At 51.3% G+C, this 24422-nt stretch overlaps 2 protein-coding genes across 4 annotated transcripts in view; both read left to right on the top strand.

Annotated features, from left to right (window-relative positions):
* The window catches only part of AP3D1 (adaptor related protein complex 3 subunit delta 1), a 45895-nt gene extending 41061 nt beyond the window's left edge, over window positions 1-4834 (top strand). The window contains exons 29-32 of the mRNA XM_075524622.1: window positions 794-879; window positions 1322-1443; window positions 2203-2282; window positions 2663-4834. Coding sequence (XP_075380737.1) covers window positions 794-879; window positions 1322-1443; window positions 2203-2282; window positions 2663-2758 — 384 coding nt within the window. The 3' untranslated portion in view covers window positions 2759-4834. The remainder of the gene's footprint in view (window positions 1-793; window positions 880-1321; window positions 1444-2202; window positions 2283-2662) is intronic.
* A 3626-nt stretch (window positions 4835-8460) lies between these two features.
* Window positions 8461-23071, top strand: MOB3A (MOB kinase activator 3A). Of its 3 annotated transcripts, none has more exons than XM_075523899.1 (4): window positions 8461-8613; window positions 19103-19658; window positions 21510-21712; window positions 22416-23071. In XM_075523899.1, the coding sequence occupies exons 2-4, from the start codon at window positions 19241-19243 to the stop codon at window positions 22443-22445; spliced, it is 651 nt and encodes a 216-aa protein (XP_075380014.1). In that variant the 5' UTR covers window positions 8461-8613; window positions 19103-19240; the 3' UTR covers window positions 22446-23071. The 3 variants fall into 3 exon arrangements, with proteins under 3 accessions (XP_075380014.1, XP_075380017.1, XP_075380015.1); XM_075523902.1 differs by lacking the exon at window positions 8461-8613 and adding an exon at window positions 14259-14358; XM_075523900.1 differs by lacking the exon at window positions 8461-8613 and adding an exon at window positions 18459-18583.
* The last annotated feature ends 1351 nt before the right edge of the window (window positions 23072-24422 follow it).

Below are 24422 nucleotides of genomic sequence, written 5' to 3'. Positions count from 1 at the left end.
TTGTCAGCTAGAAAATCACTGCAGTGGTGCATCTGCTGGGGAGAGGAGGTCAACCAACTACTGAGAGTTGCAACCCAGAGTCTGTTTCTTCTGATCTCAGTTATTCAAAGATCAGGTGGACACTGCTACGTGGTACAAGGCTGGAAAAATAGTAATAAGAATTAGATACAGTTAGTAAGGATGGAAACCCAGAACAAGAGTGAGGTTAGCCAAAGGCATTGTTTAATAAGTATCAACCTGTATAAGACTATGTGGGTTTCTAATCTTATTTCAGTAAAGTTATAAATGAAGGAGCTGTGTGAACAGCTCAAAGGAAGTGAATGGAGACAGTTGTGGCTACTTCTGAGTCAGCCATTATCTCTATTTTAAGGGTTTCTTAAAAATAGTATACTAGTCCTGTTTTCAGTACCTAAGAATCTGGGAGATACTGATTTATTATTTTGCTTGGGAAATAGTGAACTGTAAAACCACATCTTCCAGTTGTTAGTTTAAATTCAGTCTGCTCAATATATTTCAGCAGAGTGCAATCAAAAATGCAGCCAGATCCCTCCAGTTGTATCCCTTATCTGCTCTAGGTGTATGTTTCAACCTAGGTGCCCAAATCTTTTCTCTGAGTGGCCTGATGTTGTAATGTGATGGTCGTCCTCGGACTGATCCTTCAGGCCCAGCCAGGGTCTATCAAAGGGAATTGAGCCCTAAAGTCTTCGTCAGTGCCTGTTTGGTAGGTGGGGGTGGTGCCTCCTCTTGCTGCCTCGGGGCTCCCTTTCATCTCCTTTCCTTTGACCTGTTGCAGAATGATGAAGGTTCAACCCATGAAAAACTAGATTTCAAATTGCACTTCAGTTGCGCTTCATACTTGATCACGACGCCTTGCTATAGGTAAGTGCCATTTAGGGAGCACAACATTGGTGCTTTTGCCACCCATGTGAAGCTGAGCTTTGGCTGCAGGCCATCTCTGCAAGATACGCAGCATGCTTTTGACTGTGGCTGCTTGTGATTGCTTTGGTTACAGTTCAGTTATCTTGTGTAATGTTTGACTATTAAAATATGTCCAGCAACTTCTTTCAAGTGATTCTGAAGAAGGCGCTGTATGCCCTCTAGGCTGGCAGAGGTCGTGTGGAAGTAGCTCTGGTTGAGGTCATAGGGTAGTCCAGTGGAGTCTGGAGTGTGGTTCCCGTATTTGCTGTAAACCCATTTTCCTAGAGCTTGGTAGTACTTGGAGTTCTGCATCCTGAGATGTCTTGAGGTCTGCATGGGGCTAATGTGGCAGATTTCACTTGAATTTCTAGTACAAGTGTTTACTTTCCTTCCTGTTTTGCAGTGATGCTTTTGCCAAGCTCCTAGAGTCTGGAGATCTGCACATGAGTTCTATCAAAGTAGATGGAATTAGCATTTCTTTCCAACATCTACTGGCAAAGATCTGTTTTCATCATCATTTTTCAGGTGAGTCTTCCTTGATGCAGAACCTTCTGCAAAATTCCGTATTCTAAAATTTCTGCTGTGCTTGGCAAGTGCAACACTGTGGCCTCAACAATGACAAGCAGGTGATGCCTAGATTAAATAAATTGGGGAGAGGAGTTTTTTCCAGTTTTGTAATACATTGATATCCTCAAAGCATGCAGTGTTCTTCAAAATGAACTCTCCTTCTGTCCCTGTGGCTTTCCTCCAGTCCAGCGAGGCACGTGGCAGGTATCACGGGAGCAGCTTGCTTATAGTTAGGGCTGTAACTGTTCTCTGGAGGGTGTATTTGATCATCAGTGCTTCAGCCTACCTCTTTCCCCAATGCTTCGTTTCAGTAAGGGAGAGCGGGAGCTATTCAAGTTTGGACTTACTAATTAAAAAACAAGTACTGGATGAAGCAAAATGAATGGCTGTTTCATCATGCTCTGGTGTATGCATTAGACGTTGCCTCACTGTAAGTATTTCTGGGGAAGAGATCTACATTCTGATCAGCATTTTTGCCACAAAACATTTGCAGCTTACTTAAAAGACAAATGACTAACCTCGTTATTGTGAAATATCCCAGATAGGAGCCAGGAGGAGCCAGGCACGTACATCATCTTAACCCTGACTTCCTCCTCCCCTCACTCAGTAGAAGCTTCTGTTCCCTGAGGCCTGGCAAAGCAGTAGTTCCTCTTCACAGGAAGCAAACCTTCTATTAAAAGTTGTCCCACTAAATGAAAACTCCTGCTTTCTTTATAGTTGTGGAACGCGTTGATTCGTGTGCATCAATGTACAGTCGTTCTATCCAAGGCCATCACGTCTGCCTACTGGTAAAAAAGGTGAGAGCATTGTAACACTCTGAAACAAGACCTGAGAGAAGCTAAATCTGCAGCCTTTCCTATCTTAACAGAAAGAGGGAAATACTCCTGTCTAAATCATCCAGGGACACCACGGGCAATTTAATTCATCTGGCCCATCCAGCAGTTTTTGCTGTGCTACTACCAAGCTTGTACCTCCCCGTGGGCTTTCTGTTGCCCAGCGCGTACCTGGTGGGTAGTAGCAACACTGATGGCTTCCCCAAACTGACCTCTCAGCTAAGCCTGCTTCGTTCCTGTGCAGGCTCCACCGGCTGTTTCCACTCCCTGAGCTTGGCTGGGAATAAAATTGTCCTCACTTAGAAGAGGAGCTAATGGATTTCTTTTTTCTTTTTCTTTCCAAGGGAGAGAACTCTGTATCCATAGATGGGAAATGTAATGATTCCACCCTGCTTAGCAACTTGTTGGATGAGATGAAAGAGACATTGTCCAAGTGCTGAATGTTCCTTATAAAATATTCCAACTACAGGAAACACACCTAATGTGTAAAGACGAGCAGACCCACGTGTTAAGTTTCTCCCTCGTACGCATGTACTATCCTGGGGCACGTGCTTTTCAGTTAACTCCACCATTGTTTGCAGTTTAGACATTTTAAGGCTGTATGTTACCTTTTTATTTCAAAACTTTTTACAAACTGTGGTGTTAACCCTTTCTAGCCCAAAGAGATCCTGGTGACATGACTGGAGGAGGGAGGGAGGGAGGGGCGCTATTTATTCAGCAGCTCATGATGATCCCATGAACCTTGCCATCTGCGTGGGATGGTGGACTAAGCAGAATTTTATCAACAGTAGCACAGAGTCTGTTGCTTGTGCTTATCGCCGGGGAAGGTTGTCTTGATCCTTAGCCATGGAATATGTCTTCAGGGCTGCTGTAGTTGATGTATATTTCTAGCAGAGGCTGGTGCTGGACCTGAAGGCCTCTTTTTTTTTTTTTTTTTTTATATATGATTTATTATTATTATTGTTATCTCAAGATCTATTGTGATCAGCATATAAACATCCTCCATCTCCTTGAGCTAATCCAAATGAGCCCTGTGAGAACTGGGATGTTTGAGTTTCTGTTTATAGTAGTTGCCTTGAGCCTTAACCTTCTTTTAGTGACAGCTGAAAGAGAGTGAATGCATCACACGCAGGCTGAAAGTGTTACTGTTTGGTTCTCTGCTCCTGTTGACCATGCCCGCAAATGGAGTCTATCATGCCTCTCCCCTTTGAGCAGTCTCTGCTGATGTGTTTTATGAGTCCACTTCAATTTCACATTCCTGAAAAGTTAGGGTGTAGCAAGAAACTGGAAATCCAAAGGGGTCTGTTCCTGCTTTTTTATCATTTTGCTCACCAGCTGAGGTTGACCACTACCAGGTTAGAGAAACGCCCACACGTGTAATCCCTCGTACTCTGAACAGTTTGCAGATACAGCCCTGTTCCCTCCCTCTGTGCTGTGAAATCAGAGATGTCGTGCTGTCTCAGTTGTCCCCGTAGCGTCCCATGGCCCTGCCCTCGCAGCAGTGGATGCCGATTTAGCAGCGCAAGTGTAACTGGGTCCCTGCAGCAGAGCTCTCCCTGCCTGGGTGGCAGGAGGGAGGGGTTGGTGAGGAGCTGCGGACTTGTCTCTCTGGCGGGTGACTTCAGAGGGAAGAACGGGAGGGTCTGCAAAGTGAAGCCCATTCTGCACTATCAAAATCTTTTGGAATCCCTGACTGGACAGGGATGTCGCTGTGTCCTTTGCAGAGATGCTTAATTGATGTCTCTCTCCAAAATCTCTTGGTTTTGATCCCCCCCCATTCTTCTACTTGCTGTTCCATACCCAGCAAACTGAGAACACACTTGAACGGTTTTGCTTTGAGGCACGGGTCAAGAGCTGTTGGTTGCTGTTCCCAGAAGGGTCCCCAGAGAGGAGCTGGGTTGCTCTGCACTTCTCCAGCACCGCCACCGCTCCGACGGGTGTCAGCAGCGCCCAGCAGAGTTGAACTAAAACCCTACGCAGGGAACAGGATGAAGTGTTGATCTTATCCTGTGGGTGAATGTCCCGTACTTCAAGTGTGTCTTGTGCTCTTTACACTCTTCCCATATTAGGGTATTTTTGCAAAGGCTCTGCTGTGGTTTTTTGGCTAGGACCAGCTTCGTATTCAGACCGCACTTGTGCGCTGCAGGAATTTGTTTGCAGCAGGCTTCACTGCTGGTGAAGTGGTAGGTTTTGGTATTGGTCAACCTCCCTTGGTTAGCCAGTTTGTGTATTAGAAACTGAACATATTAAAATTGTCTTAAAGGATAATGTTCCTCAATTAGTGTTTTTTTTAATTCATGGATGAAAACTGTCACTTTAGCATGTAGAGTCTTCTCTTACAGAATCCTGTGCAGTGATTCTAGAATTTGAAACTGTATGATGTGTTACATTCACAAATTTATTTGCTATCAACATTCCCTCAAAAAAAAAAAAAAGAAAAAGAAAACAACATACCACAAGCTGCTGTAATGATTTTGTGTCAAGATGATCCAATAAACTTTCAAAACAAAGTTAAATTTTTGGCTTTGTAAATAGTCCTTTTATAAGACCCCTCCAGTTTGTATGGACCCAAAAACATGACTCCAGCTCTGAATGCTTGTGTCTTTGGGGGAGGTAAGAGGAATCTTTGGAGGAGGTAAGAACACGTCTACCACCACCGTGTGGGTTTTTATCGGCTGGGGACTGGTGTGCATCAGCGAGGGGAGTCCTGCCAGTCCTGTATCCCTAATGTGCACGTCACGTACCCGCTCCGTCAGCGGCAACAGCTCGAAGGCATGGAGCACATGAGCAGAAAAGGAGTCTGTAGTGAGCGAGACTGGAATGATGCTGCTCTTCATCTCTTCTATTTTAAACTGACCTGATTTTTACAGGCACCAAAGCTTTGATTCCTACACACTGAATAACTAACTGGTCAGGCTGTCAGGTTTTAACACTCCTTTGGAAGGCAGCATTGCAAGCAACAGTTGTTGCTAACAAAAATTACAGGAAAAAAAAGGTAATTCAGTTAAAGCTGCATTAATATTTTTTTTTTAATCGCAATTGCAGCTAAAATCTAAGCACTTGTGAAACTCAGAGCTCTGGTCTTAATGAGATGTCTGGAAACTGAAGGACAGAAGTGAGCTCCTTCTGCTCTTCCTCTGAGCCTGGCATTCAGTAACATTTGTGACGGAAACACGGTAGCGTTAATAGGAGGATTCAGGTCCAGTACTGTCGCAACAGGAGCTGAGGCACTGGTTTTGCTGATGCTCTCAGTGGTTGCTAGTAAGACCAGAACCTGTGAAAATCATCTCTTATGACAGAAAATTGGTGAAGGGTCTGGAGCACAAGGCTGATGGGGAGCGGCTGAGGGACCTGGGGTTGTTCAGCCTGGAGAAGAGGAGGCTGAGGGGAGACCTCATCGCTCTCTACAACTGCCTGAAAGGAGGCTGTAGAGAGGTGGGGTCGGTCTCTTCTCCCAGGTAACGAGGGATAGGACGAGAGGAAATGGCCTCAAGTTGCGCCAGGGGAGGTTTAGACTGGATATTAGGAAATTTTACTTCACTGAAAGGGTTATCAAGCATTGGAACAGGCTGCCCAGGGAAGGGGTTGAGTCACCATCCCCGGAGGGATTTAAAAGACGTGTCTATGTGGTGCTTAGGGACATGGTGTAGTGGTGGACTTGGTAGCGTTAGGTTAACGGTTGGACTTGATGATCTTAAAGGTCTTTTCCAACCTATATGATTCTGTAAAAAAAAAAATATATATATATACACCTATATGTATATATATCTGGGGCTGCGTAGTCAGGAGCTACCAGCTCTGCACTGAGCAAAACCCGTGGCTTGCACCAGCTTGCTGGCCCTGTTACTGGTAGAGGAGCTCCTGCTGCAAAGGAAGGACCAGGTCATTTGTTTTCCGCATCCAGTGCGAGCCCAATATTGCAATCCTGCACTGGCCTGCAGGGAGGCTGCCTGCTTGCTCTGCCGCGTTGTGGGACTGCACAAATCTGATGAAATGGAATGAAAACAACAACAAACACCCATCTCTGAAAATGCATGAAAAAAAAACCAACCCAAACCCAGGAAGCGCTTGGAGTGAACATTGAGTATTTAATGAGCTGCAGGACCTTAACAGTGAGCTGACAGTGAACCCAGCACCGTGCACTTCTGGCTTGGAACAGTACGACAGGCTCTTGCCCAGCTCTCTGCATTTATGTCATGTCAAAATTCCCTGAGCAACCGGACAAAGAGAATCAGTCCTTATCCAAGTGTGGTTTTGCACACAGTATGTTATGAACAAGTGCATAAAAGAAATGGTGCTCTGCATCACCCCAGAGGTTTGTGGTTGCAACGTTTTCATGCCAAGTCTCGGGCAGAGCTGCGTCTATTCCTTGGAGGTACCCAGCCGTTGGCAACTGCGCGCCCTGGAGAGGCACCGACGCTGCTGGAGCAGCTGCCCCAGCTCCTCCCTTGGGCAACAGCCCTGCCCTGTACCGGGGCTGCCGGCGCAGGCTGCCCTTGGGAGCAGAGAGGGATCAGCCGCTCTGCGGGAACATCCGAGGTGCTGGGACGAGGCTGCGCTGCCCCGGGCCCGCTGGGAGCAGCCGGAGGCTCGGATCAAGGAGCTGAAGCCTTCACCCCCGGGTGCTGCCCCGTGTCTCCCGGGCTGGGCTGCGAGCACCACGGGCGGAGGTGAGCTGGGGGTCCAGGGCTGCCAATTTGGGGCAGCCATGGGGGCAGCTCCCCTGTGGTGCTAGCAAAGGGCAGGAGCGGAGGAAAAACACTCTGGGTGCAGGACCCCAGGGAGATGGGAGGGAGCTCTGCAGGGTGTGGGGAACGGCTGTGCTGTCGGCATGGTTTGGTTTTGGGCTTCCCAGGGACTTACCACCCGCGTTTGACTTCTCTCATTCTAATGTTTGTGAAAATTTCCCTTTGAAGCAGCAGCTGTGGTTCCTGCTACTTCTCTTTTTTTTTTATTACTTTAAACTTCAAGTATGTGCAGGTCCCTTCAGCCGCTCCTGTTCAACCATCCGCCCCGGGGTCAAACCAAGCCAGCTCAAAGCACTCGTAACCCCCGGCCAGGGTCTGAGCTGGACCTGGCCGCAAGTCTGGCCTGACCCTGCCCGCCTTCACCCTCTCCCGGGGCAGGACCGCGGCTGCGTCTGGCTCCTGATGGTGCCAAAACCACCCTCCAGCTCCTCCCCTCTGCTGGACTCAAATTTGAGTCCCCGATGGACTCAAATCGAGCGCTGCTGGGCTGGAAATCAGAAAAATAAGAAAGTTATTGGAGTGACAGAGGGCAGGAGGTGCCGGCAGCGAGCTGGGCTTCTCGGAGGATGGGTCTGAAGGCAGCTGGGGCTGGAAGGATGCTCCTGCTTGGCGAAAGAGGCATTTTTTGTTAACGGTGTCGCCGGGGACCGGCTCCTCAGCACGCTTCTCCGGGCACTGACGGGGCCCCACGGCCCCGGGCTGCGGGGGGTCCGGAGCGGGCCCTTCCCCTGGCCTTACGCCGGAGCCGTTGCTCCGTGAAACCCGGCCGGACCCCAGAGCTTCCCGATCTTAATTTAATTTTTGCTTCTGATTTCTGAGCATTTCTGCCCTTTCCAGGGCCCCTCGTCACGCTCTTCTGTCCAACCACGTTAAGAATTCAGGCAAACCTTCCCCTGGCTCCATCGCTTCTGCCGCGGCGTGCCGCGCTCCGCCGCTTTTCGTGGATAATTTAGAATTCCAGCGAGGGGCTGAGCAGGAGGCCCGGCGGGGGCTGCAGCCCCCCGAGCATCCCGGGGCTGGGGTACGGCCGCGGGGCCGTGGGCTGCCCCTTCTCCCCAGCTCCAGAACAATAAAAATAATAAATAAAATAAGTTAGAGTAGAAGAAAATACATTACATAGAAGAAAAGAAATAAAGTAGGATAAAAGAAAACAAAAGAGTAGACCAAGAGTAAAATAAAAATAGAGTAAAAGAAAAGAGAGTAAAAATAATAAAGTAGCATAAAATAAAATAGAGTAAAATAGAATAAAATAAACGATCGCCTCCCCCACAACGCCTGCGGCGCCTGCCGCGGGCCCGGGCCCCCGCTCCCTGCCCTCCCCGGGCCCGTCCCCGCCCCGGGCCCGCCCGCGGGAGGAGCCGCCGGCGGCGGGGCGCGGGTGGGCGGGCGGCCCCTTTAAGAGGAAGTAGGGCCGGCTGCGGTGGCTGCGCGCGGAGAGGGGCCGCGCGGGCGACCGCCGAGTTCCGCGGGGCGGGCGGGGGGCGGAGTGCTGCGGCCGCGCGAGGGGCGCCGCTTCCGCGCCGCCACGGGGCAGCTGCGAGAGCCAGGTGAGGGGGAGCGGGGGGGCCTGGAGGGGAGCGGGGGGGCTGGAGGGGCTGGAGGGGGCACAGGAGGCCTGGAGGGGAGCGGCGGGCAGCAGGGCCCTGGAGGGGCCCGTGGGAGGGGGGCTTGTGGGGCCCTCTGGGGGAAAGGGGGCCTGGAGGGAGGCCGGGGGGGGGTCCCTGGGCCGGGGCGGCCCCGGGAGGCGGCCGGGGCAGGGCCCGGGGCGGGTTCCCAGCCCTGCCCGGGGGTCACCGTCCCCGCCAGCCCCCCCGGGGTGGCGGCGCCCGGGCCCGCCCGTGCTGCAGTGGAGGGGCAGGGGCCTCCGCGGGCGCTGCGGCTGCAGCGGGGTGGTCCGGCCGAAACGAGCAACCTGTTGAACTGGGACTTGTAAATCTCCTCTCTTTTTTCCATTATTTCTCCTTTTTTTTTTTTTTTTTCCTTGGGCGGAAGGCAGTTGCGAGCGAGTTTCTCGTGGCTTCGCGCTCACCGAGCTGCGGTCCGTCCTGAAACCCCTGCTCTGGCCGGGGGAGGAGGCCCCGGAGGCCCCCGCCGCGCTCGCCAGAGCCCCCGGCCCGGCCCGGCCCGGGGTGTGCGGTGTGCGCAGAGCGCGGCTCCGCTTGTGGTAGCGTGTCCTGGAGGAGAAGCGTCTTCAAGGGGCTGCTGCGGTGCCTCGCAGCGGCTTTCCTGAGCAGAGACCTGGCTGACGGTGTCACCTCCCCTCGGAAGGGGTTTGCGTGCCGGAGCCTGGGTGGTGGTACCTGCTGCGGCCTTTGCTAGCAAATTAAAAAATCTCATAATAAGGAAAAAAAACAGCGCAGAGAGTAAGGGTTTTGCCCGTGTAACCGTGAAGTTACGGTCTTGGACACTCTTGTATTTTATTCCACTTCTTTCCCCCCCATCCTTCTCTAGCTATGCTAATAAATGTTCCTATTGTAGGTAAAAGCATAGTCCTGAAGTTGAAACTCCTCAATCTCTTAAGTGCTTGGGGAATTCTCCTTTTTTTTTTTTCTGATCGTGGTGAGCTGCAACTCGGCTCTCGTGAGGGAGAACTTGTGACGCTTGAAAGCAAACTCTTGCTCTGCTTCTGTCTCTGGCTATGAGCACAGGAATGCTAATCTTACAGTAGCTGCCTCTGCTGTGATCTGCAGTACAATAACCTCAACTCCTTCAAAGAAAACTGTTCCTGTGTGTGAGAGGGACAGACAAAAAGGAAAGGGCAGGAAGTCCTCTGGAGAGAGAGGAAAGAGGGATTTGAAGTTGTCCAGCGTGTGCCACAAATGTTAGGAAAAAGCATCTCTGTCACGGACTCTGGTGCTGGTGAAAGGCAAGATCGCCTTCTCCTGGTTCTTGGAGCTGAAGAGTGGCCACACTTTCTCGATTTCCATCCCTTCTTTGTTTAAAACCTCTTTCCGGTCTGGAAGTCTTCTGCCAAGTTGCAGGACGGGAGGGATTTTTGCTAGGAGATGTGAAATTTCCCCAGCCACCTGTTTATCACAGTCCCCAGGGCTTCGTCCGTGAACTCTGCTTCCTTTCCAAGCTTTAGGCTCGCATCCAACTCTGTATTTATCTATTGGCGTTTCTTGGACTGTATATTCCAGCTCTTAGATTCACTTTCTGTCTTAGTCACGTATTTGCGAAGTTAACTTGGGCAGGAGGGTGAGCTTGTAACCTTTTAAAATCCCCAGAAAGGGAGGAGAGGAGTGCTGGGAGTTCATGCCAGCTTGGTGGTGTGGTAGCAAAAACTGGTGCTGAGGAGGGAGCTGAGGTGCTGAGCAGGGAGCTGGTTCCCTGTGCCTGGCTCACCTTTCAGGATCTGGGATGCTCTTTTGGACACGTTACTTGGGGTCGCACGGTCAACTGTGTCATTGTCAGAAATGGAAACGGGCTCTCCTGTCCGCTTGGCTGAGGCTTAGGGAGCTTGAAGCATACTCCGCATCTTGAGCGAAGTCCTTTTTCACGACTTCAGCTGTCCTCTAGTGCGGGAGCTGTTGGCCAGATGCTTCCTTGTCCACATTTGGCTCTAACGTGGCCCTTTCATTGATGTGATGTGAAGTACCACCCGAACTGAAACGGTGCGATTTAGTCCCGTTTGTGGAGGTTGGACTGTACTGACCGTGCCGTGTTTCTTGACTCGTGCTTCTTGTTTCGTGACTCATGCTTTTCTGTTAAATGGGCCAGGGATCTCTATGGCCACAGTACACAGAGGAAAAACGTTTCCCTTGTCAACAGTGAAAGCATGGGGGGTCAGAGAAGAGAGATTGCAAAACCTAATCAGTCTTGTGCACAGCGTTCAGATCTGGGGAAAGAATTGCCTTCAACTTCTGAGTTTTAATTTCTTTACAAGACAGGAAAGTATTTTGTGATACTTGAGCCATAAATGCTGCTGTAAGTGGATCTATAACCAGCTTTGCTGGAGGTTTAGGAGCTTATCTTTAGAAATACGTAATGTCCAGCTAATGCTTCAATAAAGAGTGCACCTTGGGCTGCATCTTTATTCTCCCTTTTCCAGGTGCCCCTGGGAGGCAGAGTTATCTGCGACTCCTGCTTTGGTCTGCTGTTTGCTTCCCTCTGGAGCTGGGGTTGTGCTGTTCTGCTCCTGATGAAATGGTAGAGGGCTCTTAGGCAAATTGTTGCTCTGAGTACGTGAAGCGGCCAGGGAGCGGAGAGGAACAGAGGCAGCGAAGGCCAGAAAAAAACCACTTTTGCAAGTGTGCAAAGCCAGTGCAAAAGAATCCATCACGCTGCGGCAGCTTTGACTTCTTCCAGAAAAGTCTGGATGAAGTCCCTAGGTGCTTGGCTTTGTTGTTGTTGAGTCTGTTTGAGAAGAGGCAAAGGTGGTGACGCTGCCGGACATTCCCGTGTGCTGCCGGGGTAGGGCTGTGCCGCGGTGGAAGCATCCTGCTGCGACCGCGCTCAGTGCTCGCCCTTGCCTGCTCGGGGACTGCGGTGCTGTATTTCCTGGGTTCCGGGTGGATTTGGGTGAATCACGGCTGTGGCTGCATGCCTCTGTGCTGGCTCCGAAGGAGCCCGTGGAACACAAAACGAGCTAGCGCCTTCCAAAACCTGTTTTTGTTTGAAGCAGGAGCTGAGTAAGGCACATGGCTGTATTGAAAGCCACTGTAATTTTTTTCTTCATCTTAACTGCAGGCTTCTCTTGGGGCTGCTGTCTGCACCTTTTTTTTTTTTTTTCCTTTCTTCTTTTTCCTCTGGCTGTGTGGCAGGAGGTCTTATGATGTGGTTAGTCTTGAGGTGATCTCTAGCCCCACATCAGTGGGCTTATTCCTTGCCTGGAGACATGCGAACATGTTGGGTTACTGCCATATCTCCTTGTGGAGGGGAAGAGCGAGCCTCGTGGGCATCTGCTTTCGGCAAGAAACAATACTGCTTTTCTTCCGAAAGCATAATACTAACACAGGGAGAAGAGATATTTGTTGGTGGGATTAGCCCTGCCATGGGAAGGGTTGGCCTTGTGGCCAGCTCGTGCTCCAGCTCAGTCCCTGGGTGAAGGAGCTCATAGCCCCGGCATCTCCTGAGATCTCGAACCCGTAGCCACGCTGTTAAAATAGTGCCTCTTGCTGTAGTCATTTTATCAGCCTAAGGCACAATCCGTGCTCCAGACCGGTGTTACCTTTTACTTGGGTGGCGGCAGATCCCAAAGGTAGAGTAGATGAAACTGCTGTTGGTTCAAAAATATCCCTGCCTAGTGAGGACGATAATGTGGAGCCTGCAAAAGCAGGAAAAAATGTGTAGCTCACAGCTTGGACTCAGTGAATATCATGCTGCCCCTTATGAGTCCTCCGGTGGGGACAAAGCCAGGCTGGAGGACAGCGAAAGTTCTTCCCGAAGGAGCAGGCTGCAAAATATGGCCCCTCAGACCTCAAAAAGAGAGAGCTGCTTTTAGCGTGCCGTCAGCCTGTGGTTTATCCTACAAATATTTGTCTGTGCAGTTAACCTGTCTCCTGGAGTCGTGACCCAGCTTGTCAGCTTAACGCAGCGTCTGCAAAGCCTGCAGCGGATTAGCTCTGCCTCCGCATGCAGCCGTCATCCCGGCACGGACGTGTGAGCACGATCTGTGGAAACCTTCCAAAATAGCTGCGGCTCTGACATTGCAATAGATGCAGATGTCACGTAAGAGGCAAGAAAATTGGCCCTAAATCAGTAACGCTCAGGGCTCTGGTAGCTGTTCCTGCTATGCTGCAGTAATTTCTAGGCTTTCAAATGAAGATTTTTAAATTGCAGCATCTGCTGTCTGACCTTCCCCTTTTGGGGAAGGGAAAGTAGTAGGGGTGGCCTTTTACAAAGTGACTTTCTCGTGTGGCTTTTCCACCCTCTGTGGCTGCGGGGAGGATGCCTGGAAGGCCAGGGGGGACAACCCATGCTGGAAATTCGGTCTTCTCGCATGCAGAGTTTGAAGGTGATTGAGCCTTCTCACTCCCCTGCCAGAAGGGATCGTCCAGCCCCATCCGTGCTCGTTCCCTTACCTGCCTCCCATCAGCATCCGCTTCTGGTGCTTCTGGTGCGAGCTCCATCGCGCAAAACCCGTAACATCCCTCTCGTCATTGCCGCGTGGGCTGGATCTAAATCCTGAGCTCAGACTTGGAGCAATAAACTGCCTGCTCATCTGTCCTGCTCGTGATGGTTGAGAAGTGCCTCTTGCTGCTCGGTGACCTGGGCTTTCCACTCGCTGCAGCAGCGTTTCCATCTGGCGCGGGCTGCAGCAGGCAGCTGCCTGATCGGCTCTGCCAGAGCTGCTGCGCTTGCGTCCGTTGGGTCTCCTCCTAACCCAGCTATGGCTTAATTTAACAGGGCTTTTCCCTTTATTATATAAACTAATTTGAGTTTAAAATTGGTCTAAATGCATAGCCTTTCAGGGGAAAAAGAAGATACCAATTAAAGCCCAGTATAACTATTTTTGGTCTTTTATTATGCTGTTTCCTTTTCTTATGTATGTGGCAATGCAGATCGGCTCTGCGTTTGCATGGCTTAGAGGCATGTAAAGAGACTGCCCTGCTCCTCAGCAAGCCTCTTTCTGGGAGATGCCGGGAGATGGGTGTCTGTACAGTTTCTTACTTGGGAATTTCCAAATTGTGCAGCAGATTTAAATTGCGGGGTGCGGGGGGTGGCTGGCGACCGGCGGGACTTTCTTAAAACTGACTTTATGGTGAAATATAAAGGGCTCTTTGTTTGCCTAAACCTTGGGAATTCAACATTTGAAATGTGCGTTTCTGAGCGGCTCTGTTAAGTGTGTTGCGAAGGCTGCTGCTAAAGCAGTTTCCAAAAGAAAAATGTGGATGTCGTCCTGCAGAGCAGCAGAACGGACTCGCTGCTCGTCTCTGGGGCCGTAGGTGCAGCTGGGCCGGATCCGCTCTCTGCTCCCTCTCCTTGAACTTCAGAGCAGCTTCTGCTGCCAGGAGCAGAGCATGGAGGAGAAACGAGAAAAGGCGATGCTGAGGGTAACGCTGGGCCGCTGGGCAGCTGCTCGGCTCGCCTCGTGCGGCAGCGTGGAGCGATCTTGCAGGAGGAAAGACAGAAACACCACGACGGAGCTCGTAGAGGGGAATGATTAGCTTTTGGGAAAACATTGGCAGCTCCCTGGGCCGGGAGGCCGGACTCGGTGCCAGACAGGAAGCCAGCTGACGTGGAAGTGCCGTCTCGCCGGGATTATGAATGGCCAGGCGTGCCTGCCGCAGCCGCGCTCGGCCCTCCTCCTCTGCCCCACACGCTCCTTGCCCTGCCCTGCCCTGGCCGAGGTAAGCACGGGGACAGACCTTTCTTTCTCATATGGTAAAACAATTAAAAAGAGCAGCCGAAAACCTCATCCCGTCAAGGCGAACTGCCTTGTTTGTTGCTAGACTGGCTCCCGAGGCGCAGAAACTGGCTGTCATTAGTGCCAGTCCAGCCCTGCTTGCCATAATTGGTCTGATCCTCGCTCTCCGTATTAAAATCTCTCCTTTGATTGTAGAAAACCAGGATCATCTTGTACCGAGAAACTGAGCTAGTGCAGAATGGCTGTGGGAAGGTATTTGTGAAGGTGTGGGGGGAGTTATGGAAAAAATGTGCGTGTGTGTCTGTCTTTGCTTTTTTGTTTAAATTGTCTATTTTGAAGCTGCTTTGCTTCTCGGGCGTGCTCTGTAAATTTGGTTTTTACTTGAAGCGCTCGATGCATCTGATATATTGTGGCTGCTTTATCAGATTGGCACGGGAGGTTTTGTGTCCTGTATTAGAAACTCTGGCCTGAGCGACAGGCATTAGCGGTGAGTAAGGACGCTGAAAATGGCTCGGGGGGAAGGCGGGGTTCGTTGCTCCCCTCTCCCTTCTGGGGAGACGGGGTGACTTGGCACAGGCTCGTCACCGAAGGGCTGCAATTATAAGCAGCCACAGAAGGAGCTTTCGGCTGGACTCGGTGTGAATGCCGAGCAGCAATACCATATTGGTATCATCTCGCAGGACAGCAGCGTGGCTTCCCTAAAAGGAAACTAGAGAAATCAATTCTTTTGAGAAATGCATTGCTCACTGGGGTTTGCTTAAGGGCTTTCTTACCAGTGAAGCAGCAGGATGTGAGCCGCCCCGGCGCTGGGGTCACTGGGAGGGAAGTGGCCGCGCGTCTGACCCCTCCCCAGCCTGCGGGAGCCTTCGGATTGCAGCCGTGCATGAAATGGGACTTTTTTTTTTTCCCTCGCCTCTTTTGAAAAAGGAAGCTCTTTGCCTCAGTGCTTGCCAGTGCTCGTAGAAGTTGCAGAGACGGGCTGAGCAATTGCAAGAGTAATCTGCAGAGGCTAGAAACGCAGGTAGGAGCTTGCTGACGTGCTGGCTTGCTGTTTTGTCTTTCCTGGCTGCTGTTAAACCCCTGCACGGTGTTAGCGGCGGCGGAGAGCGCTGGGTGTTGCTCGGGGCAGGCGCTGACGGAGCAGTCATGGGACTCCTGGAAGAGGGTTTCGGGCCGTTCTGCCTCTGCGGGGAGGGCAGGATCCGGCAGGAACGCTGCTCGCCCCTGGAAAACCTCGGAATGGCTGCAGCAGGCTTGCAGGGGAAGGCGGTTTCCAGGTGTTTCAGAGAAGGTGACTGTCTTTCCTTTTTTCATACCCTCTCTGAGCTGTGTGTAAAAGTAACCAAGAGCCGGGGAAGCGACCGCCTGGGCTTCCTCTACCCGGAGCCTGGTTTTAAAGTAAGGCAGCACCGCGTGATCCGCCGTTCCTGGCGAGGGAAGAGGAATGGCACAGCGATACACGCAGCCCTGCCTCGGATTGCCTTCAGCAGACATCGGCATTAGGACTGGAGCTGTGAGAGCAGGGAGGAAGGGGAGAAAACGAGCTTTTGGGAAGGGAGGGCCAGGCCTCGACACCCTCGCTGGGCAGGCAAGTCGCCTCCTTAACTGCTCCTGAGCCGCTCCTCTCATGTCCTTGGGAATAGCGAAGAAGCTGGAGGTTTGTTTGTGCTCCGGACAGCCTGCCACGGCGTGGGGCTTTCTGCGGCGGTTGTGTGATCTCGGAGGGATGGCCAAGGTCCTCTCGGAGCACCGGTGACGTGTGCTGTAATCTTGGCTGGCTGGAAAGGAGGAGTAAACAAAATGTACTGCAAGTTTGTTTGTGGGGGATGGTTTTTTTCCTCATCTTTGAAGCTTGCAGATACCATTCAGGTGCTTTGCATGTCCCATACCCTAATTGTTCCTAACCTTTCCTTTCTCTTCTATGCAAAGGCAGCGTCTTAGTGCTGCCCGAGCTGTGACTCCTGCCTGTGGTGTGATATCATATTCAAGCAATGTCAGGGATGCTTTTGGTCTCTGTGCCTTCCCCCCCGCCCCCTCCCTAGAGCTAAATGTTTCTTTTAGCTCAGTTGCAGTCAAAGACCATAATTAAATAGGCTGTATCTGCTTGAAGTCTTAGCTACTCATTTTGCTAATGCCTTCAGACAGATGCTGAATCGTCTGAGAGATGATTGCTGCTGTGTCGAGCTCCCCAGTTCTCGTGAATGATGTCTCCGTAGGAAGAGGAAGTTGTTTGTAGGACAGGTACTGCCTCAGTAAGAAATAAGCCATATTAAAAGTCTCTCCACCCTGCTCAAACGACAATTTCTTCTGGCAAACGGTCGGTGTTTGCTTCTTGACGTGTGTGGCCAAGCCCAGGGGATGTTTTGTTTTTTCCCCTGAAGTTTTGCCATTCAGTTTTACCTCACCCTCTTCTCTGTGCCGGGCCCTGCAGCCACGGCCTGACCCCTGCTCGAGAAACACGTCCTCGTCCAGCGGAAGGGACGGTGCCTGGCTGCAGTCTTGGGCCAGCGCGGATGCAAGTGTGGTCGCTGCAATCAGACAGATCTTACAGAAAATAAGTAGGAACAGAGTCGTACCATGCCAAGGACGCTGCCAGTCCTCCGGGGAGCTGTGTGGAGGGAGATGCTCGTGCTTCTTTATGGCTTGTTTGTTTTAAAGGATGTTTCTTTCTCCATCTCCAGTGTAAGGAAATCATTGCATGCAAGTACTTCTCTGGGACTGATTTCCTGCTGGAAATAGCTGCAGACTCAGCACCTGCTGTCCACATTGCTCATTACTTGGAGGCCGGTCCTGCCTTCGCTCCGGACGTGGCATCGTGGTGGGGTGGGCGCAGTCCCCTGGTGCTTCCGCCCCGCCGGGTCACCTCGGCGTTTTGCCGCAGGATGTGGCGAGGCTGTGACACAGCTCTCAGTAACCAAAGCTGCTGCGTCGTGCTCAGATGTCCCTCCGCGCCGTTCGCTACTTCCTCTAACCGTGTCTGTGGTGTGATCAAACACCTCCTAAAGACACGTTTTCTGGGGGTTTTCTTCTTTCTTCTTTTCTTTTTTTGACTCTCGCACGGTAGCTTACGGGGTCACAGCAGCTGTTTTAGCAGTGCTGTGCGCGGCGAAAGCATGCATGCAGTGAATTCACCTTGCAGCCCAGGGTGGATCTCGCTGAACCACATTAAAATGCTTTTTTGGTTTCTTCCAACGTGTCGTGGCCCATCTTGCAACAGGAGTTTGGATCTCTGCTCCTGCACAGAAGAGGTTACTGAGCCCGTTCCCGCAGGAAAAGCAGCACTAGGAAAAGTCGAGCCTGTTCTTAGTGGGACGAACTGAAGTGGTTTGGGTTTTCTTCCTTGCTGTAATTAAATAAGAAAACAAGAGGCCTTGGTTTAAATCTTTTTAATCTGTCTCCAAAGAAGAAATGCTGATTAGCACTATGCAGCGTCTGTTAGAGATGGGCTGAACTGCAGCAAAAGTAGCCTTGACCTTGAATTTGGGATTTTCTTACCAACACGTGAGGATACTATTTACCTATTTGAACAACACCATGGCTTCACAGAAATCTTAATATATTTCTGCTTGGTGAAAGGGATTTGTTTGCTTGCTTTCTTATAAAATCATGGAAACTTACTTGCCAGATTCGGTAAGGCATCAGCTTTAGTTAATCTCTGTTACTTTATTCATTTCTCTGTCCAGCACATGTAAAATAATATTTTTGGTACACACAGCTTTCTGCCTTGAGCTTCCATCAAAGAGCATCTTGACACAAATTATACGAGGGGATGGATGTGGGAACAAAGGAGGTATAATTAGCTACAGATAAACAGAGCTGTGTTTCTCGTCAGCATCCTTTCAGATCTTAACTTGTGTCTCACTCTCTTGGACCTAATTCTTTTCCACAGACTGGAAGAGGAAGGCGAGCTTTCCCTGGTCTTCTAGCTTTCAATCAGCCTTCAACTTGAAGTGAGCTAAACTGAAATGAAAAATATGTTTATGGTCTGTCTGCACCTGCAGAAGAGGCTGTGGCTGCTCTTAAAGCTGGTGTTATTTCAGGATACTCTCTTTCCGGGTGCCTGAGCTGCGACTTCTTCTTCTTCTTCTTCTTCTTCTTGTTCCACTCGCCCTTTCGTGTCCTGTCTTTAGCGCTACGACAGCGCACGCAGCTCCTGCTCAAACAGCTGTTTTGTTGGAGTACGTCTGGCAACAGATCTCAACTTCATTGTAGGTTGTCGTAACCTTACCTTTTCGGTAGGCTTGTTTCCAAAGGGCGGGGGAAGCGTAGGTGAAAAATCTGACCCGGGTAAAACCCGACTTGTTTTACCCTTCTTAACTATTTGGGGTACTGGAGCTGAATAGGTGGTGGAGTTTCTCCTTGTTTCTGTGGGGTTTGGGTCTGTTGGTGTGGTGATGTTGGGGTGAATGGCAGACATCTTCTGCAGAGCCCGCACCTCTTCGCTGTGGGGCTGGTTCCCTCGTCCCCACGCTGAGCATGTAGGGCGACCTTGCAGGGGCGGCTCTTCGTTCAGCCCAGGTCACCACTGACAGCCGAGCCGCCGCTCTGCTGCAAGCTGGGCTGTAACAGAGAAGGGGGAGAAAAGAAAGCTGACGTTGGCTTCCCCCCCTTCTCGGATCTGGGGCGAGGGCCCAGATGGTATCCCAGTTCTCTTCCTATGGGATTTAGACAAGGCTTCCTGTTGAGAGAGCTGCTCCTAATCGCTGGCCTTCTGTGCTGCGTTGCAGATCAGGACCAGATGAGCAGAGGGAGGTTTCTGTGAAGATCAGAGTCGCCCCAGCCCTGCCCCGGGAAGTGGCCAAGCAGTGCTGTGTCTCCGGCTGTCATCGCTACGGACCTGGAAAAGAAAGAATAAGAGAAGAAAAATGTCCCATGCTTTAAAGCAAGTGTTCAATAAAGACAAAACCTTCCGGCCCAAGCGCAAGTTTGAGCCGGGGACTCAGCGGTTTGAGCTGCACAAGAAGGCTCAAGCCTCGCTCAACGCTGGCCTGGACTTGAAAGTTGCCGTCCAGCTGCCGCCGGGAGAGGAGCAGAACGACTGGGTGGCTGTGCACGTGGTGGACTTCTTCAACCGCATCAACCTGATCTACGGCACCATCAGTGACTATTGCACAGAGCAGTCCTGCCCCGTCATGTCAGGGGGACCCAAGTACGAGTACCGATGGCAGGACGAGCACAAGTACCGAAAACCCACGGCCCTGTCTGCTCCCCAGTACATGAACCTCCTGATGGACTGGATTGAGGTACAGATCAACAACGAGGACATCTTTCCCACTAATGTTGGTGAGTTCAGTTCCAGTTGCAGCTGGGCAGAGGGAGGCTGGTGCAGAGCCTTCTCCTTTGAGCCCGTGGGTCCTGTTTCTGTTCCAGGAGATGCTGTTGCACAGGTCACCCTTGTAGCAGAGCTATTTCCTTTTGTGCTGCTCAGAAGCTGGCAGTGTAGTAAGCTCTCCCAAGCACCTGAGAAACTTCAGAGCTCTTCTGGAGTGCTAAAATACCCAGAGCTGTACCAGATCCCATTTGGAGTCATGGATACCTCGAGGAAAGCCAAGCTGAGCCTAGGCAGTGAAAACAAGAGGCTGCTCCTAGAAAAGTCAGTCTCTGACATGACTCGAGTAGTTCATGCTGGACGTGGTCTCCTGAAGGATGGCTCTTTTAGAGCTGATTGCTAGCTTGGGTTCAAGATGCGTGCTCTGCATCGGCCTGGTGATGGTGGCCACGTTTCCATAATTAGCCTCTTTGTTATTGCAGGCTGGCGTTAGCTGACTCTGCCCTTTCTAGCTCAGTGCTTCCTGGCATGCACTCGGCTGTTTGTTGCAGCTGGGTGGGATGCTGACATGTGCGTGGAGGGAGGGGCGGTGTTTCATCTATTGCCAGGGTGATGGAAATCAGAATTTGGCCTAAGACACCTAAATCTGCATAGCCAAACGCAGCTTCGTGTACTGGCTTTGGGACAAAGATTGTTGGGGGTTTTGTTTATTTTGTGCTGAGTAAGATGTGAGAATTCAGTATCTAAAGCATTAGGTAAATACGATTGATCCCATTCAGAGCTCCCATCTTCTGGGACGCAGAAGACAAGGCGCAGCAGAGCTCCCTCCCTCCTGCCCCAGCGTTCATCCCGTCGAAGCTCTGATGGGACGCAGTTGGCCCCTGTTTGGGACACATCTGCCGCCTCTGCCACACGAGCACCCACGGGGCTCCTCCACCCGTGCCAAAACGCTGCTTAAACCTGGTGTTGAGCGGGCAGAGGGGGGGAGCAAGGCAACAAACAGCCGGTTCTTCAAACAGCTGAAACACTGCAATCCTCCCCACCCGTTCTGTCACCCAAACGGCTGCTGTGTTGCCTTTAGTTAGGACTCTTCTGCAAGACTCTCTGGGGACTATAAGCAGGGTGTTTGTTCTGTTCAGGGAGGCAAGACAAGTTTCCAACAGCAGAAGGGTTGTGGTTTTTTTTTTTTTTTATTGTTATTGTTGTTTTCAGCTCAGCTTTTACCAGACTCCTCACCCTTAACGCCGACTGAAATGCCACAGTTCTTGCAGAGCACTGAAAGGGTTTAACTAATCCTCGTTCCTCCAGAAACGACCTGTGTGAACTTTAAACTGTAATGTTCTACTGAGATCGCTGGTTGGCCAGACTGGTTTGCTGCAGGGCCCTGGCTAAACAAATCCTAAAGAACTGGTGCCTTTAAAGAGGACCTTAACGTCTTTAATTTTTAACCAAAGAGCTAAAGACGTATCAAAATAAGAGATAACTGTGGGGAGGTAACAGCACCGACTCTTTCTTTTGGGAATTGGCTTGGTCGTGTCTAGTATTTTGCACTGTTTATATAAACATGCCAAATAGGAGTAGAAGAAATCTCTCTCAGACTGAAACAGCTGCTGGGAATCTCCAAGGCTGGTCTCTTGCTCTCAGTCGCTAGCAGCAATTGATGGCGTGCAGCACTCTGTCACTTAAGAAATCTGTGCTTTGAAAAACCTGATTCAAATGGAAAGGAAAAAGGATAGGGGAACTGGAAATTACCAGGGACAGGAGCCCTTTTGTCTCAGTCTGTCCGTTTTATCAATTTATTTTAGCCCCAAGGAACCAGTTTTAACTTCGCTGGAAGCTTCTCATGGTTGTGCCTTCCCTCCCAGGTACTCCCTTCCCCAAGAACTTCCTCCCGGTGGTGAAGAAGATTCTCTCCAGGCTTTTCCGGGTCTTTGTCCACGTCTACATCCACCATTTCGACAGGATCACCCAGATGGGGTCGGAAGCCCACGTGAACACCTGCTACAAGCACTTTTACTACTTTGTGAAAGAGTTCAATCTCATAGACACCAAGGAGCTGGAACCACTGGTGAGTGTCTGGGTGGGCTCAGGGTACACGTTGGTCTGTCGGGGTCTGCAGCCAGCGCAGAAGGGGTGGGCTGGGGGTGGAGGAGTCACAGAGGTCTCTGGTACCTTCTCAAAACTGATTGCCCAAATTCAGGACATCGGTTGGCCTTGCAGTTTGACTGTCAGGAAACTGGGAGTCAGGACATGCAGGCACAGCTGAGCCAGGGTCATTCGGGCATCGGCTGGGGGAAGTTGACTTGTTCTCCAGCAATCTCCTTGCGTTTTTAGCAGCTGGCTTGCCTTGTTTGTGTGCGCTGCGTGAGCCCGGCACTGTTAGCCGTCCAGGATGCAGGTGGCTAAAGCCCCCTCCCTGTGCTTACTTCCCATGCTGGAAAGCAAGGGCAGCACCACCGCCTTCACAAGGAGTCTGGAGGATGGAGAAGGTGACCAGTTAGACCTAGGAGGTGGTGATGCTGTTTCTAAAGCTGTAAGCAACAGCAGACTGCAGAGCCGTTGGCAGTGGAAGGGTGTCCTGCCCGTGCCTGGGAATGGGATCGGTGGGGGGAACGGGGACCTGCCCAAACCGGAGCTCTTAGCAACAGTGTCACCACGCACCTGAGAAGGGTATTTACGACTAAACAAAGGTGAGGTTTTTTCATCCACACCCTCACCTGGCAATCTGGATCTTCATTCATGGTCCCTTGTCTTTTCTGTCCCTTTGACAGAAGGAAATGACCTCCCGGATGTGCCACTGAGATCAGACCTTCCTGCTCCCACCTCGGCGTCTCTTCCGAGGACTCCGAGTCCCACTCCTGTATTGGAGACGTGATTCAAGGGGAGAACAGAGACGTTTTGTTAAAGAAATCTATATATTTTTAATGAGTTTCAATGTAAAACTGTGATATTGCAGGAATATTTTTTTAAAGATGCTCTAGATAAACTAGTTTTTTATAGTAATTTCTATAAAAAAAAAGAAAATATTTTGGGCCACTTGGTGGAAACGCTCACTCTTTGAGGAGGGAAGAGCCACCCTGTACTGCCTCTTCCCGTCCCCTCACTGCGGCGGCACCAAGCGAGCCGAGCCAGATGCTTCAGATAGAGCCATGTCCTGTAGCTGGTGCTGCCATGGAAGCGGTACTTCCATCTGGACACCCATTTCCCACCCGTGAAGGGAGGTTACGTGGGGACTGGGGAAGAAATGCTGGTGTACGCGGATCCCCTGGGGTGCTGTTTGGTTCCAGCACCTCTTTCACTGGCTCTGAGTCCAGATTTTGGACAGAGCTGCTTTTGTGCTCGCCCTCCACTTGGCATCCTGTCCCCAAGGCTTTGGCCCTCCTCGCTTTCCCTCTGAAAGAAGTTGGACTTGGGTTTCTTTCATGGCTAGGCCAGTGCTGCCACGGCTAACGGAGCCTGTGCTGGAGCGCTGCTGGGGTGAATCTGCTCTTGCCTCTTACGCCAGCTCTGAGCTGAGCTGCTCCCCGCGCACAGCCCAGCTGCGGCTCTGGGTGCGCCGTCCCCACGGGGGACGGGGATCCGCGCCGGCAGCATTAGGCCAAGCAGACCTGTGCCTCGTGGGAATGAGCAGAGGGAAGGCGCTGGGACAGGCGTGGGGAAGTCGTCTTCTCGAACACCTGCACTTCCCCATCTCCTTGTGGTACGCTAACCCTGCCGAGAAGGAACTGGGCTGCTTGCCCTCCGGCCTCACTGGCTGTGTGTGGACCATTTTCTGCTTCCCATTAGGGTACGGAGCCTTCTCCCTCTTCCCGAGCAGCACGTCCCCACTCAGCTGCACCCATCTCGTAACCGAAGTCTGGTGTGCAGCCAGAGACCGCTAGCCTTGCCTGCTGCTTGTACAAGCAGCTCCGCTGCGTGACGGGAGCTTTGCAGTGCTGCCGAGGTAGGTAGATGGGTCTACCTAGCATTTGGGGGGGGAGTGGGGGAGCAGGGTTTACAATAAGAGAAAAGGTTTCTATGAACAGTGACCAAACTGTACCACTAACCACTTCTTCCTTACAAAGTTTTTCTGTGTCCTGGAATCTCTGTACATAACGTGACTCTCGTTTCTTATACTATCGTTAGGACACTCATACGAATACCACTATAGTTCTCTGAAATGGAACCAATAAATTATGTTGTATTTACATAGCACGCTCCAATTGCTAAATGTCTCGTGATTACACATTCGTCAGAGGCTTTCTATCAGCAAAACAAACATGGTGTGTTTGGACTCCTCAGGAAGTGTGCTGGAGAGCCGTTTCCTACAGTTGCTAAAAGCTCTTGGGTGTGTGCGCCTGGCTCTGCTGCCCTGAGGTTCGATTCCTCCTGCTCTCGAGGTGCCAGGTCCGGGCTGCTCCGAGCCCCACGCTTGTTCCCAGGGCTGTGGGGCAGAGCGGGTGGGTGCTGGAGCTCAACCAGCAGGCTGGGGTTGTCCTGACTTGTCTCTGCAATGTCCCTGTACCCGTGGGCTGATTCTCCCGGCTCTAAAACTTGGGTGGATGTGGGCAGGAGAGGTGAACTCAAGTTACCAGCTTGCTGATGGGCTTTGTTGCCACTGAAAGGAGCCGTGGGCATAGCCATCGAGGCTGACGGACTGGATTTGCCAAGGCTCTGCATTCAGGGTCTGCAAGTTATTTTCCTGGCCGGGAGGGGAGTAACGGGCTTCCCAGCCGTAGCTCCTGGCTGTATCAGACCTGGTCGTGCCCTGCCTGCAGCACCCGGTCCTGCCCCCTCCC

This window comes from Mycteria americana, chromosome 24 (genome assembly GCF_035582795.1).
Source record: "Mycteria americana isolate JAX WOST 10 ecotype Jacksonville Zoo and Gardens chromosome 24, USCA_MyAme_1.0, whole genome shotgun sequence".
In the NCBI taxonomy this organism is placed as follows: domain Eukaryota; kingdom Metazoa; phylum Chordata; class Aves; order Ciconiiformes; family Ciconiidae; genus Mycteria; species Mycteria americana.
This window is presented reverse-complemented; position numbering and strand designations above follow the sequence as displayed.